At 41.6% G+C, this 16724-nt stretch overlaps 1 protein-coding gene across 1 annotated transcript in view; it reads left to right on the top strand.

Annotated features, from left to right (window-relative positions):
* Positions 1-15081, top strand: part of bace2.L (beta-secretase 2 L homeolog) — a 42837-nt gene extending 27756 nt beyond the window's left edge. The window contains 7 exon segments of the mRNA NM_001087146.1: positions 4041-4257; positions 4624-4752; positions 6862-6996; positions 8655-8756; positions 10193-10342; positions 10837-11005; positions 14055-15081. Of these exon segments, the coding sequence (NP_001080615.1) occupies positions 4041-4257; positions 4624-4752; positions 6862-6996; positions 8655-8756; positions 10193-10342; positions 10837-11005; positions 14055-14302 (1150 nt within the window). The 3' untranslated portion in view covers positions 14303-15081.
* The last annotated feature ends 1643 nt before the right edge of the window (positions 15082-16724 follow it).

Genomic DNA, 16724 nt, shown 5'->3' with positions numbered 1-16724 from the left:
AGTGTCCCCTTTTATTCAGCCACCAAACATTTAACGTTTTGGGGCCTTCATCGGGATGCATAAATAATGGAAAATAAATAATGGTAATTGAAAAAAGTCTTTATTTCTGGGGAACAATCTAAAAACAACTGAATTGAAAAAAGTGTTTGGAAGGTGAACAACCCCTTTAATGGCAACCTGAAATCAAATATATATATATATTGGGAGATTGATAGTTGTTCAGGGGGGGCATGGACAATGTGTAAATACAGGGCAGCAGGGAGTAATAAAATATTCATGGAATTCTCTAAATGGAGAGATGAAAGGAGCAATTGGGAGCGGTTGTCTGTAACTGGGTGGGAGAAGCCTGTGAGTCTACTATTTGCTTATTACAGGGGAGATAAGGATATTATTACAGGCTATAAAGAAGGGCTCCGGGGCCTCCCCAGTCCTACCCTCATCCATCAGTTTTATTTATTTTCCTAAATGTTTTTATTCTGAAATGTTTAAGTTCTGAAACTATTTGGTGTAGTTGGGCTGTCCAGTGTGTGTTTGAGTGATCTGCAGGTAAGGGCAGGGGCACACGGGCAGATTTGGGGAGATTTAGTCGCCTCTTCTTCGGGTTGACAATCTTCCTGAACTGCCTTCCGCCTGCTATAATGAGAAAACTCCAGCGCAATGGCACTCACAGCGATTCGATTTCTGAAGTCGCCCAAAGTTGCCTCACGAGGAAACTTCGGTCGACTTCAGAAATTGAAGCACCGCGAGTACATTGCCACAGTCGATTTTTTATTTTAGCAGGGGGAAGGCAGTTTGGGGAGATTGTCGCCCTGGAAAATAGGCAATTAGTCGCCAGACAACTAAATCTCCTCAAATCTGCCTGTGTGCCCCTGCCCTCCCAGGGAAACTTCGAGCGACTTCAGAAATCGAAGCAACGCGAGTGCCATTGTGCTGGCGTTTTCTCATGATAGCAGGTGGAAGGCAGTTTGGGGAGATTGTCGCCCAGAAAAATAGGCGATTGATCGCCAGGCATATTAGGGGTCAGGGTGCCAGTGGCACAGCTAATTTGGGGGCAGTGTGTTGGTCGTCCAGCTTATTGGTGGGGCAGGATGCCTGCGGCCCAGATTATTATTAGTATTATGATTTATAATAATAACCTTCATTCTTCTCTGGGCTGTGATGTTGCTGAGCGACCACAATTTACTGCCTCTGATCAGTTAGGAGGATTCCCATTTACATTTTATTACTCTAACCCCCCCCCCTCCATTGGACAATGTCTGACTCAATCTTTTGCCTTTAGACCTTGGTGCCAGGAATCTTGTTTTTGGTATATTCCCTTTAGTCGAGGCTTCCGTGTAGCATGTTGTTACTATGGCTTTCCCAAGACTTGTGGCTTTATCTCCCCTTTATTATCTTCTTGGGGGGGGGGGTCGTGCTTCTCCGTGTGAAACACACACGGTTTCTATTACTTATCATTTCCACTATGTGTTATAAACAAGGAATGTTGTGCCTAAATGTGTATATTGTGATTATCCTTTGTTTATATACAGCCGACATATTTCACAGCACTTTATGGAGGTTATACATCAGTCCCTGTCCCAGTGGAGCTTACGATCTATCACATTATCATACACTAGGGTCAGTCTTATGAGGAGCTGATTAATCTGCCTGTATGTGTTTGGAATATGGGAATAAACAGGAACCCTTCAACTTGGGGAGAACATGTACTGTACATACCTCCCAACATTTTGGAAGTAAAAAGAGGGACAAAAAATTTTTCCCCGCATGTAGCGCAGCAATTTTTTGATCACACCCCTTTCTGTGGCCACACCCCCTAATTACCATGTTTGTTTTACAAAATTTGGCAGGTTATGAAAGTTTGAAAATATTTCTCCTTATCTAAACTGTGTTTTTGTGTCTCAAAATTGTTACAAAGTATCTTATTTGCACCTGTTAGCTGTTCTGGGCTCTCTGCTAAAAGCCAATTAAGTGAGAAACTTTGTTTCTTTTTCTGGCTGTTCAGAGCAGAGAAAAGAGGGACTTTCCAGTACAAATGAGGGACTGCGGATTGAGCTGTCAAAAGAGGGACTGTCCCTCCGAAAAAGGGACAGTTGGGAAGTATGCATGTAGACTCCTTGCAGATAGTGCCCTGGACCCTGATCAGATGTCTGTAGAATTTTTCAAGGGTGCTGCTGAGCTTCAGGCTGCTATCTATTAAACCCAAAATCATTTGCCTGCCCATCTGACCAATCTGATTGCACCATTCCATAGTATCATTGAGCGAATACTCTCATAAATACTTTTATACTGGGCATTTTTTGGAAGCTGCTTTTTAGATTCTATTATTCCTCACTTCCATTCTCCGGAGTGTTAATCTACACATACACTGCATCCTTCCCAGTGTCAACTGACTGCCCCCTAGTGTTGTTTTTGTGAACTGCAATTGTCAAAATATATGGCATTCACTAAAAATAGGGGATATTTGGCGATTACACAATTCCTGCCTGACTCCTGCTCTTAAATCCACCTGCGCTGACAGTTTCACACGATCCCATTTCTGTTTTAGAAAGAAAGGAAGTGACACACACAGTGTTATTTTCTCATTGTCACTTTATCGCCCAATTCTGGCCTAATATTGAGTCTGATATAGGAATGTGAGTCCAGGATGTTTCTCTTGGCTGGCGCTGTGTTGGTAAAGTCAACTGACATATTTCCTTGTGAGTTTCTACTTGTTTTTTGCTGTTTATTTTCTTCCTTGTGTTGTTTTTATTGCCCGCAGCCTCCAAGGAAACCAGGGTGGAATGTTGCCTAACTGGTTGTCTCTCAGTCCCCAAATACTGTACACGCATAGACTTATTCCTCAATGCATTTCTTTTTCTCTGTTTATACATTGTTTAATAAAAGGTATTTTACCCAACTTTATGATTAGGGCCCTGGAAGCACTGTTTTATTTTTATTTTATTAATAATACTTTGTATCCCCCCATTAATATCATGTAATAGCAATAAATTAATATGTTTTACACTGGTAACACCTGGCATAGGGATTGGCAATTGACTTTGGGTGATCTGGGGTAGGGCAGCAGACTAGACTTTTGGCTTCCCCAACCTTTTTTTTACCCGTGAGCCACATTTAAATGTAGTTGTGGAGCAACACAAGCATGAAACAAGTCCCTGGGGTTGCCAAATAAGCACTGTAATTGGCTATTTGGTAGCCCCTGTGTGGACTGGCAGCCTCAGGAGGTTCTTCTTGGTAGTACACATTGTTTTTATGCAAACAAAACTTTCCTCCAAGCCCGAAATTCAAAATTAAGCACCTGCTTTGAGGCCACTGGGAGCAACATCCAAGGGGTTGGTGGGCTACAAGTTGCTCATGAGCACTGCCTTAGACTGACCCATACGTTTCTAATGGTAGAGCTGCTTATTTGTGCCTTAGATACCCCTAGGTACCCCTGGAACTATAGCAGGGTGACTGTTAGTGCCCAGCTATGGGGCATGAAACGCGTTAGAATTGTACATCCTCCACTGTTATCCTTCCTATGTGTGAATAAAGCCGAATCTTGATGTTAATTGTGCCGGATTCCTGATATTCTTGATCAGCGCCTTGACAGCGGTCTGTGGTTTTGACAGGGTGACTGTTACCCCAATGTTTCTATATATCTGTAACCTTGTTATGAGCTAAGGGGGCCCAGCCTGAAGGTCAGTTAGGGGTGAGATTTGGGGTGAGTGCTTATTTGTGCCCTGGGTACCCCTGGAACTATAGCAGGGTGACTGTTACCCCAATGTTTCTTTATATCTGTAACCTTGTTATGAGCTAAGGGGGCCCAGTCTGAAGGCCAGTTAGGGGGAGATTTGGGGTGAGTGTTTATTTGTGTCCTGGGTACCCCTGGAACTATAGCAGGGTGACTGTTACCCCAATGTTTCTATATATCTGTAACCTTGTTATGAGCTAAGGGGCCCAGGGTGAAGGCCAGTTAGGGGGAGATTTGGGTGAAATTTGTAGAAGCAAACAAATGAAATGATCTCCATTAAGCAAATCTGCCTGTCTCTCTGTCTTTTCAGATCGACATCCTATCAGCCTCTTAATACAGAAGTGACCGTTCGGTACACACAAGGCAGCTGGACTGGACTGCTGGGGAAGGATGTTGTCTCTATCCCTAAAGGGGTCAATGGCACATTCTTGATTAACATCGCTTCGATCTTTCAGTCTGAGAGTTTCTTTCTGCCCAACATCAACTGGCAAGGGATCCTAGGCCTGGCATACAGCACTTTGGCAAAGGTATTTCTATATTTTCCCTTAGGGTAAGTTTACACGACACAACGTATACAGATCGTGACTTCTCAGCGGTAGGTTGGTTAATGTCAGGCCTAGTGTTGATCCTGGAGCAGAACTGAATATAAAAAAAAAATGGAAACAGAAGTGCATATTTATTTAAATATTCATAGACCAGGGGACCCATTCTGGATGGTCACATTTATAGGTCTGATTGTGCAGGTAAGCCATACTTGGGACTATCCCATTAGCTGGGAGGGGGAATCTGATTAATTACCTTCTTTTGTTCCAAATGATAATTCAAGAAGTGGAATATATAAAGTGAAGCTTTACAAGGGATACCTTTTTATAATCTGTGTGTTCTTGTCTCAGCCCTCGAGCTCCGTGGAACCATTCTTTGATTCCCTTGTTCAACAAGAGAACATTCCAGATGTCTTCTCCATGCAGATGTGTGGGGCGGGCCAGTCTTCTCCTGGTAATGGCATCAATGCTGGAAGCCTTGTGAGTATCCTAGCCCTATGCCTCTTCCTTCAGTGTCATCAGTCACTCGATAAACCACATGAGTGAATTCTATTTCCAGGGGTCGCAAATGTCCAACTCAAAATTGCTGCTCAGTCTGAGAACTAATTACACGACTGCTAATTATTTTTTCCATTCAATCACCACTATTCAATTTATAGATGTTGGAAGACGTTTTTTACGGTGAGAGCTGCGAATCAGTCGTACAGGATGATACATTAGATAGCTCTGAAGGAACAGTAACACCAAAAAATTATTTTAAAGTAGTGAAAAGATAATGTAGTGTTGCCCTGCACTGATAAAACTGATGTGTTTGCTTCAGAAACACTACTATAGTCTATATAACTATTTAAGCTGTGTAGCCATGGGGGCAGCCGTTCAAGCACAGGTTACAAAATAGATAACAGATAAGTACTACTATAGTTTATATAAACAAGCTGCTGTGTAGCCATGGGGGCAGCCATTCAAGCACAGGATACACAGTAGATAACAGATAAGTACTACTATAGTTTATATAAACAAGCTGATGTGTAGCCATGGGGGCAGCCATTCAAGCACAGGATACACAGTAGATAACAGATAAGTACTACTATAGTTTATATAAACAAGCTGCTGTGTAGCCATGGGGGCAGCCATTCAAGCACAGGATACACAGTAGATAACAGATAAGTACTACTATAGTTTATATAAACAAGCTGCTGTGTAGCCATGGGGGCAGCCATTCAAGCACAGGACACACAGTAGATAACAGATAAGTACTACTATAGTTTATCTAAACAAGATGTTGTGTAGCCATGGGGACAGTCATTCAAGCACGTACTACTATAGTTTATATAAACAAGCTGCTGTGTATCAATGGCGGAAATTGAAAAAAGTCGATATGGCACAGGTTAAATAGTGGATAACAGATAACATCATTATGTTCTACAGAGTTTATCTGCTGTGTAACCTGAGCCTTTTCTCCTTTGAATGGCTGCCCCGATTGCTACACAGCAGTTTGTTTAAATAAACTATAGTAGTGTTTCTGAAGCAAACACACCAGTTTAACCAGTGCAGGGCAACATTGCATTATATTTTTATTATTTTAAAACACTTGAATTTTTTTGATGATCCTGTTCCTTTAAGAAGGGGTTGGATGGTGTTTAGCAAGTGAGGGAATACAGGGATATGGGAGAGAGCTCATAGTACAAGTTGATCCAGAGATTGGTCCCATTGCATCTTGGAGTCAAGAAGGAATTATTTCACTTCTGAGGCAAATTGGAGAGGCTTCGAATGGGTTTTTTTTTTTTTTGCCTTCCTCTGGATCAACTGGCAGTTAGGAAGGTTAAAATTGAGTTAAATGGTTGAACTTGATGAACGTGTGGTTTTTCCAACCTAACATCTGTGTTTGGTCATTCTGCTGCTTTAGTCTTATGTAGGGATGCATTGAATCCACTATTTTGGATTCGGCCAATCCCCGAATCCTTTACTGAAAGATTCGCCTGAATACCAAATCTGAATCCTGGTGGTGGTAAGGGGAAAACACGCGATTACCCTCACCGCCCTTAATTTGCATATGCAAATTCAGATTCAGTTTGGCCGGGCAGAAAAATTCGGCCGAATCCTGCTAAAAAAGGACAAATCCTGGCCGAATCCCAAACCGAATCCTGGATTCGGTGCATCCCTAGTCATAGGTCAGTGCCAGGATCTTGATGAACCAATTGAAGAGCTATCTAATGAGGTTCTCCTCACTGATGAAGGCTACCAAAACAGTTCAGTGGTTGAGGCTACACATAGAGCCTTTTGAAAATAAAAATCCATGCCTCCACCTTAGTCCCCTCTGCAAACCCAACGTTTAAGTTTGGCCGATGGGGCATCGCTCAGTAGAGTCCGACTGAAGAGCTTGTGCTAGTTTCTCATTCCATTGAAAGGGAGTTGAATGAGGTGGTGTTGGGTGTTTCTCTGCCAGTAGAGAATGATGTGCCATTATGTGGTGCTCAGAAGGCAAGTCCTCCACAGTTTGAATGGACAGTGGCCCCAGTCTAATGATGAGCTGAAGGCTACTGTATGTGACTACTGATCTGCTCATCAAGTCTCTTTTCCATCGTCTAGGTTCTGGGCGGCGTTGAGCCAAGCTTGTACAAAGGGAACATCTGGTACACCCCCATTACAGAGGAGTGGTACTATCAAGTTGAGGTGCTGAAGTTTGAAGTTGGAGGTCAGAGGCTGAACCTGGACTGCACTGTGGTACCTTTATGCTTTTATAACTTTATATCTAATGTTGTCTCTGTGTGTGTCTTTATTCATTGTTGTTTCACTCATTTCTGGGCCATCTGCTCTAAGGCTGATGCATCATGGGCTGCCAGAAAACAAGATGTCCCAAAAAATAAAAGTGTTTTAAAGTAATAAAAATATCATGTAGTGTTGCCCTGCACTGATAAAACTGATGTGTTTGCTTCAGAAACTCTACTATAGTTTATATAACTATTTAAGCTGTGTAGCCATGGGGGCAGCCATTCAAGCACAGGATACACAGTAGATAACAGATAAGAACTACTATAGTTTATATAAACAAGCTGCTATGTAGCCATGGGGGCAGCCATTCAAGCACAGGATACAAGGTAGATAACAGATAAGTACTACTATAGTTTATATAAACAAGCTGCTGTGTAGCCATGGGGGCAGCCATTCAAGCACAGGATACACAGTAGATAACAGATAAGTACTACTATAGTTTATATAAACAAGCTGCTGTGTAGCCATGGGGGCAGCCATTCAAGCACAGGATACACAGTAGATAACAGATAAGTACTACTATAGTTTATATAAACAAGCTGCTGTGTAGCCATGGGGGCAGCCATTCAAGCAAAAGATACACAGTAGATAACAGATAAGTACTACTATAGTTTATATAAACAAGCTGCTGTGTAACCATGGGGGCAGCCATTCAAGCACAGGATACACAGTAGATAACAGATAAGTACTACTATAGTTTATATAAACAAGCTGCTGTGTAACCATGGGGACAGCCATTCACGCACAGGATACACAGCAAATAACAGATAAGTACTACTATAGTTTATATAAACAAGCTGCTGTGTAGCAATGGCAGAAATTGGAAAAAGTATATATGGCACAGGTTAAATAGTGGATAACAGATAACCCTATTATGTTTTACAGAGCTTATCTGCTATCTGTTGTATAATCTGAGCCTGCCCCCATTGCTACTCAGCAGCTTATTTATATAAACTATAGTAGTGTTTCTGAAGCAAACACGGCAGTTTTATCAGTGCAGGGCAACACTGCATTATATTTTTATTACTTTAAACACTTCAATTTTTTGATGTTACTGTTTCTTTAATGGCCTCCAGCCAATCACGGGAAGGCAGCAGGACGCCAACAAGCATGACCTGTAAAGAATAATAAAATCATATATTTTTAATTGAGAAAGCCAAGAAAGTGTAGCATTTCCATTGTGCTTATAAGGACCCTAATATGAGTATATGACATATATATGCTCGGTGCCTCTTGAGGTCGTTCATTCACATGGGATTTTGATAATTTTGCAGATCTCCAACATTTTGGAGCAAAAGATGATTCTGCCGTTGGCGACTGCGTCTACCATTAAATTCACTGATAGGCAGCATAGATGGATTGTGACTTTCTCTCCACTGTGTGACTTATACAATTTCTAGATTTGTGGCCATAAACTGCACACTTACTTGTGATATTCGCTGCCTTTATCGATGTGATTTCACAGAGTTCATACACAGGACTCGCATTCGAGCTCAATTAAATTGCCATGAATAATGACTCTGATAGGAACAGATAGGTATTAGTAATTGGACATTAATTGGGTATTAACAATTGGGCTTAAAGGAACATTTCCCTTTTGTTGTTTCCAGTACAACTCTGATAAAGCCATTGTGGACAGCGGCACGACTCTGCTGAGACTTCCCGACAAGGTCTTCAATGCAATGGTGGATGCCATCGTACAGACTTCTCTGGTATGTTTGGACCCTGTTTATCTCCGACGTTCCGTGTGATTCACTTCAAGGCCATACGGAAAGGCTGATTCTTTCTACAACTCCAGTGCTGATTATATAAGTAATATGTACAATATATCCTGGAAAATGCACCTTGAATCTTTTCTGCTTAAAACGGAGATGTCCAAGGCCTGTGTGGAAAGTATTCTTAGGATGATTATATTGTAATATTCACATAATAATACTGTCATGTCCTAATGAAAATCCAGAAGTGTGGACTACGGCACCTCTAGTGGGACACTTTCATAGCTGGGTGTCGTTATTCACATGGTTGTCTATGAAGGATTCTGTATCTAAGACATTTAGGAGCTGATTTATTAACCTGGGTGCTAAATAGCCAACATACAACTCAGCCTGCAGCCTTGTGCCTTTATATGGTCACAGAACAACCCCTCAGTGACTTCTAATATCCTTATCATTTACAGTAGGGGGTACATTATCCCTTATAATACATGAGTGATACTCAGAGTTCCCTGTATAACTCAGCCTGTAGCCTTGTGCCTTTATATGGTCACAGAACAACCCCGCAGTGACTTCTAATATCCTTATCATTTACAGTAGGGGGTACATTATCCCTTATAATACATGAGTGATACTCAGAGTTCCCTGTATAACTCAGCCTGCAGCCTTGTGTCTTTATATGGTCACAGAACAACCCCGCAGTGACTTCTAATATCCTTATCATTTACAGTAGGGGGTACATTATCCCTTATAATACATGAGTGATACTCAGAGTTCCCTGTATAACTCAGCCTGCAGCCTTGTGTCTTTATATGGTCACAGAACAACCGCTCAGTGACTTCTAATATCCTTATCATTTACAGTAGGAGGTACATTATCCCTTATAATACATGAGTGATACTCAGAGTTCCAGTAAAGGTATCTTTTTTTTTTTATCTTGCTAAAATATTTGTCTTTTGTGGCATTTCTGTTGTATTTTTGTGTTTAATCTTGAGGAAATATTTTGCATCCTGTTGAGAAATACCTGGCAGCCCAGACAGGATTGTTCCTCTTAACTGGGAAGAAAGGCGGGGGGAATATTTGTTTTATGACGGATACTGCCTGACACTTGGCTAATGTCACTTCCTGAATGGCACACAATTTCTGGTGAAAATAATATCATTTGCCCTGGCCTTTCAAAGCACAGATACCACTAACATTCCAATGTGTGTGTATATATATATATATATATATATATATATATATATATATAGTCTTCCATATATCTTGGCTTATGTCTTCCCATAATTTGGGGCTCCTTTTCAGAAAAGACTTTTGCAGCCCCTGTAGTTGCATTACTCTGTCCTGTTCGAAGGGGAAGTATACCCTAAGTATAATGAATATATGAATATCGTTTAATCTTATTTGCCTAATAACCTGCCTGCTTTTGTCTGTAGATCCAGAACTTCAATGCTGAGTTTTGGGCTGGCCTGCAACTTGCCTGTTGGGACAAGACTCAACAACCCTGGAACTACTTCCCCGATATCTCAATCTATCTAAGAGACACCAACACCAGCCGATCTTTCCGGCTGACGCTCAAACCCCAGGTTGGCACTTCGCTGTTTATTTCTCCTTTAAAGGAGGTGGTTCACCTTTAAGTTAACTTTTAGTTGGCTAATTCTAAGCAACTTTTCAATTGGTCTTCAATATTTATTTTTTATAGTTTCTTTATTATTTGCCTTCTTCTATTGATACGTTCCAGCTTTCAAATGGGGGTCACTGACCCCAACTAAAAACAAATCCTCTGTAAACTTACAAATGTATTGTTATTATTGCTTTTTATTACTCCTCTTTCTATTCAGGCCTCTCCTATTCATAGTCCAGTCTCTTATTCAAATCAATGCATGGTTACTAGGGTAATTTGGACCCTAGCAACCAGAATGGTGAAATTGCAAACTGGAGAGCTGCTGAATAAAAAGCTAAATAACTCAAAAAAAAAAACAATAAAAAATGAAAACCAATTGCAAATCCGTGTTACTATGTAGCTCATCACTAGATTTTACCACCCCCACATTCTCATTGGTGTTTCCCTTCCCCATAGCTCTATATCCAGTCCGTGCTGACGTTCCAGGAGAGTCTAAACTGCTTTCGCTTTGGCATCTCCCAGTCGGCCAGCACTTTGGTGATTGGGGCCACGGTGATGGAAGGCTTTTATGTCATCTTTGACAGAGCCGAGAAAAGAGTCGGTTTCGCCGTCAGTAGCTGCGCAGGTGAGAAAACAATGACACACACAGATCTTGTTGGCAGAAGGTGTAGGTGGAAATCAGATAATGTCAAAAGGCACAGTCGTTACACAAACCAGAATCGACACGTTGTTTGCACATGAATAGAAGAAAGATGCTCTGTGTTTGTGACAAAGCTGAACATAGACAAATACAGGGGAATACCTGCCAGAGTTGTATGGGATCTCTCTGTACAGACTATGAGCAAACTTAGGGGCTGTTCCTGCTGAATTGTGCTTAGTACAGAGGAATACCTATGCTGCCATAGTTTTATGGGATCTCTCTGTACAGACTATGAGCAAACTTAGGGGGCTGTTCCTGCTGAATTGTGCTTAGTACAGGGAATACTTATGCTGCCAGAGTTTTATGGGATCTCTCTGTACAGACTATGAGCAAACTTAGGGGGCTGTTCCTGCTGAATTGTGCTTAGTACAGGGAATACTTATGCTGCCAGAGTTTTATGGGATCTCTCTGTACAGACTATGAGCAAACTTAGGGGGCTGTTCCTGCTGAATTGTGCTTAGTACAGGGGAATATCTATGCTGCCATAGTTTTATGGGATCTCTCTGTACAGACTATGAGCAAACTTAGGGGCTGTTCCTGCTGAATTGTGCTTAGTACAGGGGAATACTTATGCTGCCAGAGTTTTATGGGATCTCTCTGTACAGACTATGAGCAAACTTAGGGGGCTGTTCCTGCTGAATTGTGCTTAGTACAGGGGAATATCTATGCTGCCATAGTTTTATGGGATCTCTCTGTACAGACTATGAGCAAACTTAGGGGCTGTTCCTGCTGAATTGTGCTTAGTACAGAGGAATACCTATGCTGCCATAGTTTTATGGGATCTCTCTGTACAGACTATGAGCAACCTTAGGGGACTGTTCCTGCTGAATTGTGCTTAGTACAGGGGAATACTTATGCTGCCAGAGTTTTATGGGATCTCTCTGTACAGACTATGAGCAAACTTAGGGGACTGTTGCTGCTGAATTGTGCTTAGTACAGGGTTGGTACCACGTTAACCCTGAAATTTGTACATTTCTTTTTCATGTTATGGAGCCTTTCATGTCATATAAACACTAAGAATGCCATAGTCATTATGCCGTCCATATATGTTTAGATTTTGTGAGGCCCTTTTGACCGTTCTACCCAACCATCTAGAATAATATGGGCGGCAAATGTTTTGGAATTAGTGGGATGGTTTCCTGGATGGGGTTAAAACAGAAGTACTTTATAGTAGATACAACAGTGATGGTCCCCTCATGTGCCTGTAGAGAGGCCCAAGTGCCAGTTACAGTTGACTAGTCCATGTTCTGCCCGGAGATGCTCTGGTTGGTCTCTAGGCCGAGGTGCGGTGGTAAGTTGCCCTCAAGCATTTGCTCTCCAAATATTCATCATGGAGAACTTGTTTCTCTAAGTGGCCAAACAACCATTACAGTCTCGCAGCCCCAGGCAATGCAGAATATTTAGTTTAACTGCACACATTGGAGATTTGCCTTTGGATTGTGCAGTCGGTGCCTATAGGAATAGGAGAATGGCCTATGGGGCAGGTTTTATATTTGCAGCAGGGGGTGATAATGATAATTCTGTTCCACATTGACCAGAGCAATTCAGTGCAGATATTGAAACCTTTACACTCTGTTGACCAATTGCTTTTAGAGATTCATTTCTTCACCAATTAGGTTTATTCTAGTTTATAAATTAGTTGTTAGAACTTTATTGCACTTTATTGAGTATATGGTGCAAGTGCTATGGTGGCTCATGAGTGCATTACGTGGTTGGGAGAACTTTAGGGACATCTAGTGGAAGCTCTCGGTACTGCTCTAACATTTCTCAGCAAATCTGAAATAATTGGCTCCTGGGGTTTTCTTCATAAGGGGTCTTTACGTAATGTGGTTCATCATGCCTTATAGCTGCAAAAAAAACAGTTTAATGTTTTGTCGTGCTGCCATTTTCTTTGTGTTACTTAAGAGAGCTCCAAGTATCTGTGTCATTAGACACAGTAAATCAGACAAAATGATGAAGAATTTGTGCTTGACAGACGGTTCTGTTTGAAACAGCAGTATATTCCAGGCGATAAACCTATGTACATTGGGCATAAAACTGTTCAGCGAACCCCAGGCATGCTCTGCCTTATGCTCCTTGAGTGCCATACAGAATGGGGATGTGTATGCAAAAAGTATGGATGCAAAGTACTAAGCACAATTCAGCAGGAACAGCCCCCTAAGTTTGCTCATAGCCTGTACAGAGAGATCCCATAAAACTATGGCAGCATAGGTATTCCCCTGTACTAAGCACAATTCAGCAGGAACAGCCCCCTAAAATTGCTCATAGTCTGTACAGAAAGATCCCATAAAACTATGGCAGCATAGGTATTCCGCTGTACTAAGCACAATTCAGCAGGAACAGCCCCTAAGTTTGCTCATAGTCTGTACAGAGAGATCCCATAAAATTATGACAGCATAACTATTCCCCTGTACTTAGCACAATTCAGCAGGAACAGCCCCCTAACATTGCTCATAGTCTGTACAGAAAGATCCCATAAAACAATGGCAGCATAGGTATTCCCTGTACTAAGCACAATTCAGCACCTACTAAGAAAATATATCTGCAAACATTGTATGAAAGATTCAGCTTGAACAACATTGATTGTTTGTATTGCATGAGAGTTTGCCTCTGCAGTATATTGAGTTATAACTTTTATGTGTTGGCAATAAAGTAATGTGCGGGCAGGGCGAAGGAACAGGAAGCTGTCTGGTTTATTTAGTTCAGAGAGCAGCTACGGGTTATAAATTAACAGCACAGAGAACAGGGAAAGAGCAGAGAAGTGGAGAGAGGACAGAATGGAGTCTGGGGGGGCACAACAGAGTGGAGAGGGCACAGAGTGTTGGCTAATGGAGGAAGCAGAGAGGCACAGATAAAGAATGGGGGAAGTAGGCTGGATGTGCCATGTTTGTGCCACTAGTTAGATGTAGCCATTACCTTTCTTACATGTGCAGAATTGGGTTTTTCTAACTCAGCCCTGTCATTGTCTTTGCAGAGGTGTCCGGCATCACCGTGTCCGAAATTGCGGGTCCGTTCGGCACTTCGGATGTATCGAGCAACTGCATAGCCAGGAATCCACTCAGGGAGCCGATCATGTGGATCATCTCCTACTCCCTCATGAGCCTGTGCGGGATGATCCTGCTGGTCCTCGTCATTCTTCTCCTGCTTTCCAACCGGCAACGGCATGACGACATGGAAACCATCAACGACGAGTCTTCGTTGGTCCAACACCGCTGGAAATAATCCGCTGAAGTCGCACTCGGCAGATAAAGATTTAAGACTTTTCTTTTCTCCTTTGCTGCTCGAGACTCTTGTTTACAGCACGAAAGCAGCCCATTGGTCAGAATCCGTCAGAATCCATTCCCATATCTTGTAAAACTTGAAATTTGTGACTCCGCAGAGGAAACGAGTGTACAAAGTTGCTTGTTCTCCGGCCAGATGCAATGTATTCCACATGCCTTTGGGTTCGGCACATGGAACCATGAAAACCCAGAACCTTCCCAGTTATCACCTTTATTAATTGTCGCATGCACTTACTGTATGTTACGTGTCTCAGGCTCTGCTGTTTTTCTCACCATGAAATGCAGAGGTACCTCCTAATATCCCCCATGTTAAATATGGGGGCAGTATTAGGTCTTAAAATATGCAAGGGTCGATGACTTATGTCCCGGTGACATCACAAAGCACTGATAATAACTAGTCATGGGCGAATTTGTCCCGTTTTACTTCACCAAAAAAATTGCGACTTTCCAGCGAAACGCAATTTTTGCCACCGGCATTAATTTTCAGGCATCAAAATTGACGCCGGGAACAATTTGACGCATATTACAGTCAATGGGCGTTTGTTTAAATGCTGCGGCAAATTAGAAAATTAATTTGCCGCCGGCGAAACGCGGAAATTTGCCGCAAATTCACACCTGCCAAATAAATTCGCCCATCACTTATAATAACATGACACCATAATGCACCAGTTTATAAGAGTATATATTCTATTCTGTATAATAAAAATAATGTATATCCCTCTCCCCTTTTATTCCATTGTGCCTTACCCCAGCCAATAACATTAGACTGTACAGCTGGGCCTGTTTCATTGTCACTATTGAACGATTGTGAGGCCCATTAATTTGTGAGTTGTCACCAAAGTGCGTATGGAAATGTGAGAATAAGTGCACGGTGTGCGAGGGAAACCCAGGAAAGAGTTTTGACACTTGGGTTATATCACTAGAGGTTTTTTTTTTTCACTACTGTTGTGCAAAAGGTGTAACTTGTTGTTGTGGGTTATTGTGAGCCAGTAATTAAGGTATTAATGTCCTGTTTGTATTCCCAGTACTTTTTTTGTGTAGTGTTGGACTGGGTCACCCTATAGGGCCAACCGGAGAAGCTGTTGTGCAGGGCCCGCCTCCATCACACCAATTAAAGGGGATGTTTGCCTAAAGTACTTGTAATTGGTTGTGATTTGCTTCTAAATTGTGGTCTCCCTTAACCCCAGGGCCAGTGCTCTTGACCCACCATTGAGTCACGTAAGGGATTAGATGCTCCTGCATATTCTTCTGCCTTTTTTGGGTTCATTTGCATTTCATTGATCTGATTGGCTGACATGATGTAGCCAATTGGATCAATGGCATTCAAACTAACCTGCAAGGTTAGTACAAAACACGCAACTTAAAGGAAAACTATACCCCCAAAATGAACACAACAGATAGCTCATATCATATTAAGTGGCATATTAAAGAATCTTACCAAACTGGAATATATATTTAAGTAAATCTTGCCCTTTTACATCTCTTGCCTTGAGCCACCATTTCGTGATGGTCTGTGTGTTGCCTCAGAGATCACCTGACCAGAAATACTGCAGCTCTAACTGTAACAGGAAGAAGTGTGGAAGCAAAAGTCACAACTCTGTCTGTTAATTGGCTCATGTGACCTGACATGTATGGTTTGTTGGTATGTTTGTGAGTACAGTGAATCCTACGATCCCAGGGGGGGCCCTTATTTTTTAAAATGGCAATTTTCTATTTATGATTACCCAATGGCACATACTACTAGAAAAGTATATTATTATGAAAATGGTTTATTTACATGAAGCAGGGTTTTACACATGAGCTGTTTTATGCAATATCATTTTATAGAGACCTACATTGTTTGGGGGGTGTAGTTTTCCTTTAATACAAAATCTTTTGAGCACTTTTACATTTTACAGAATTTTTTTTTCTTTTGGTGTTTATGACACTAGCAGTTTGTCACGGCTAATGTATAACATGAGCTCCCCCTGCTGTTTTGTCCGGCAGAATAGCAAAAGCTTAAAGTGATACTGACCCTAAAAAACTACTTTTTAAAATATGAATGTCCATTAAAAGTTACCCATAGGTCATGCTGATTGTCTTTTGCTGAGGGTTTTGTTTTTGTAAGTAATTGTTAGTTGAAGTTCCTCAACCTGACTGTCCCAAGGGATACTGTCATGGGAAAACATGTTTTTTTCAAAACACATCAGTTAATAGTGCTGCTCCAGCAGAATTCTACACTGAAATCCGTTTTTCAGAAGATCAAACTGATTTTTTTTTATATTCAATTTTGAAATCGGACATGGGGCTAGACATATTGTCAGTTTCCCAGCTGCCCCCCAGTCATGTGACTTGGACCTGCACTTTAGGATGGAACTACTTTC

The sequence above is a fragment of the Xenopus laevis genome, chromosome 2L, assembly GCF_017654675.1.
Source record: "Xenopus laevis strain J_2021 chromosome 2L, Xenopus_laevis_v10.1, whole genome shotgun sequence".
NCBI classification, from domain to species: Eukaryota; Metazoa; Chordata; class Amphibia; order Anura; family Pipidae; genus Xenopus; species Xenopus laevis.
Note: the sequence above shows the minus strand (reverse complement) of the source record. Positions and strands in the feature narration are given on the sequence as shown.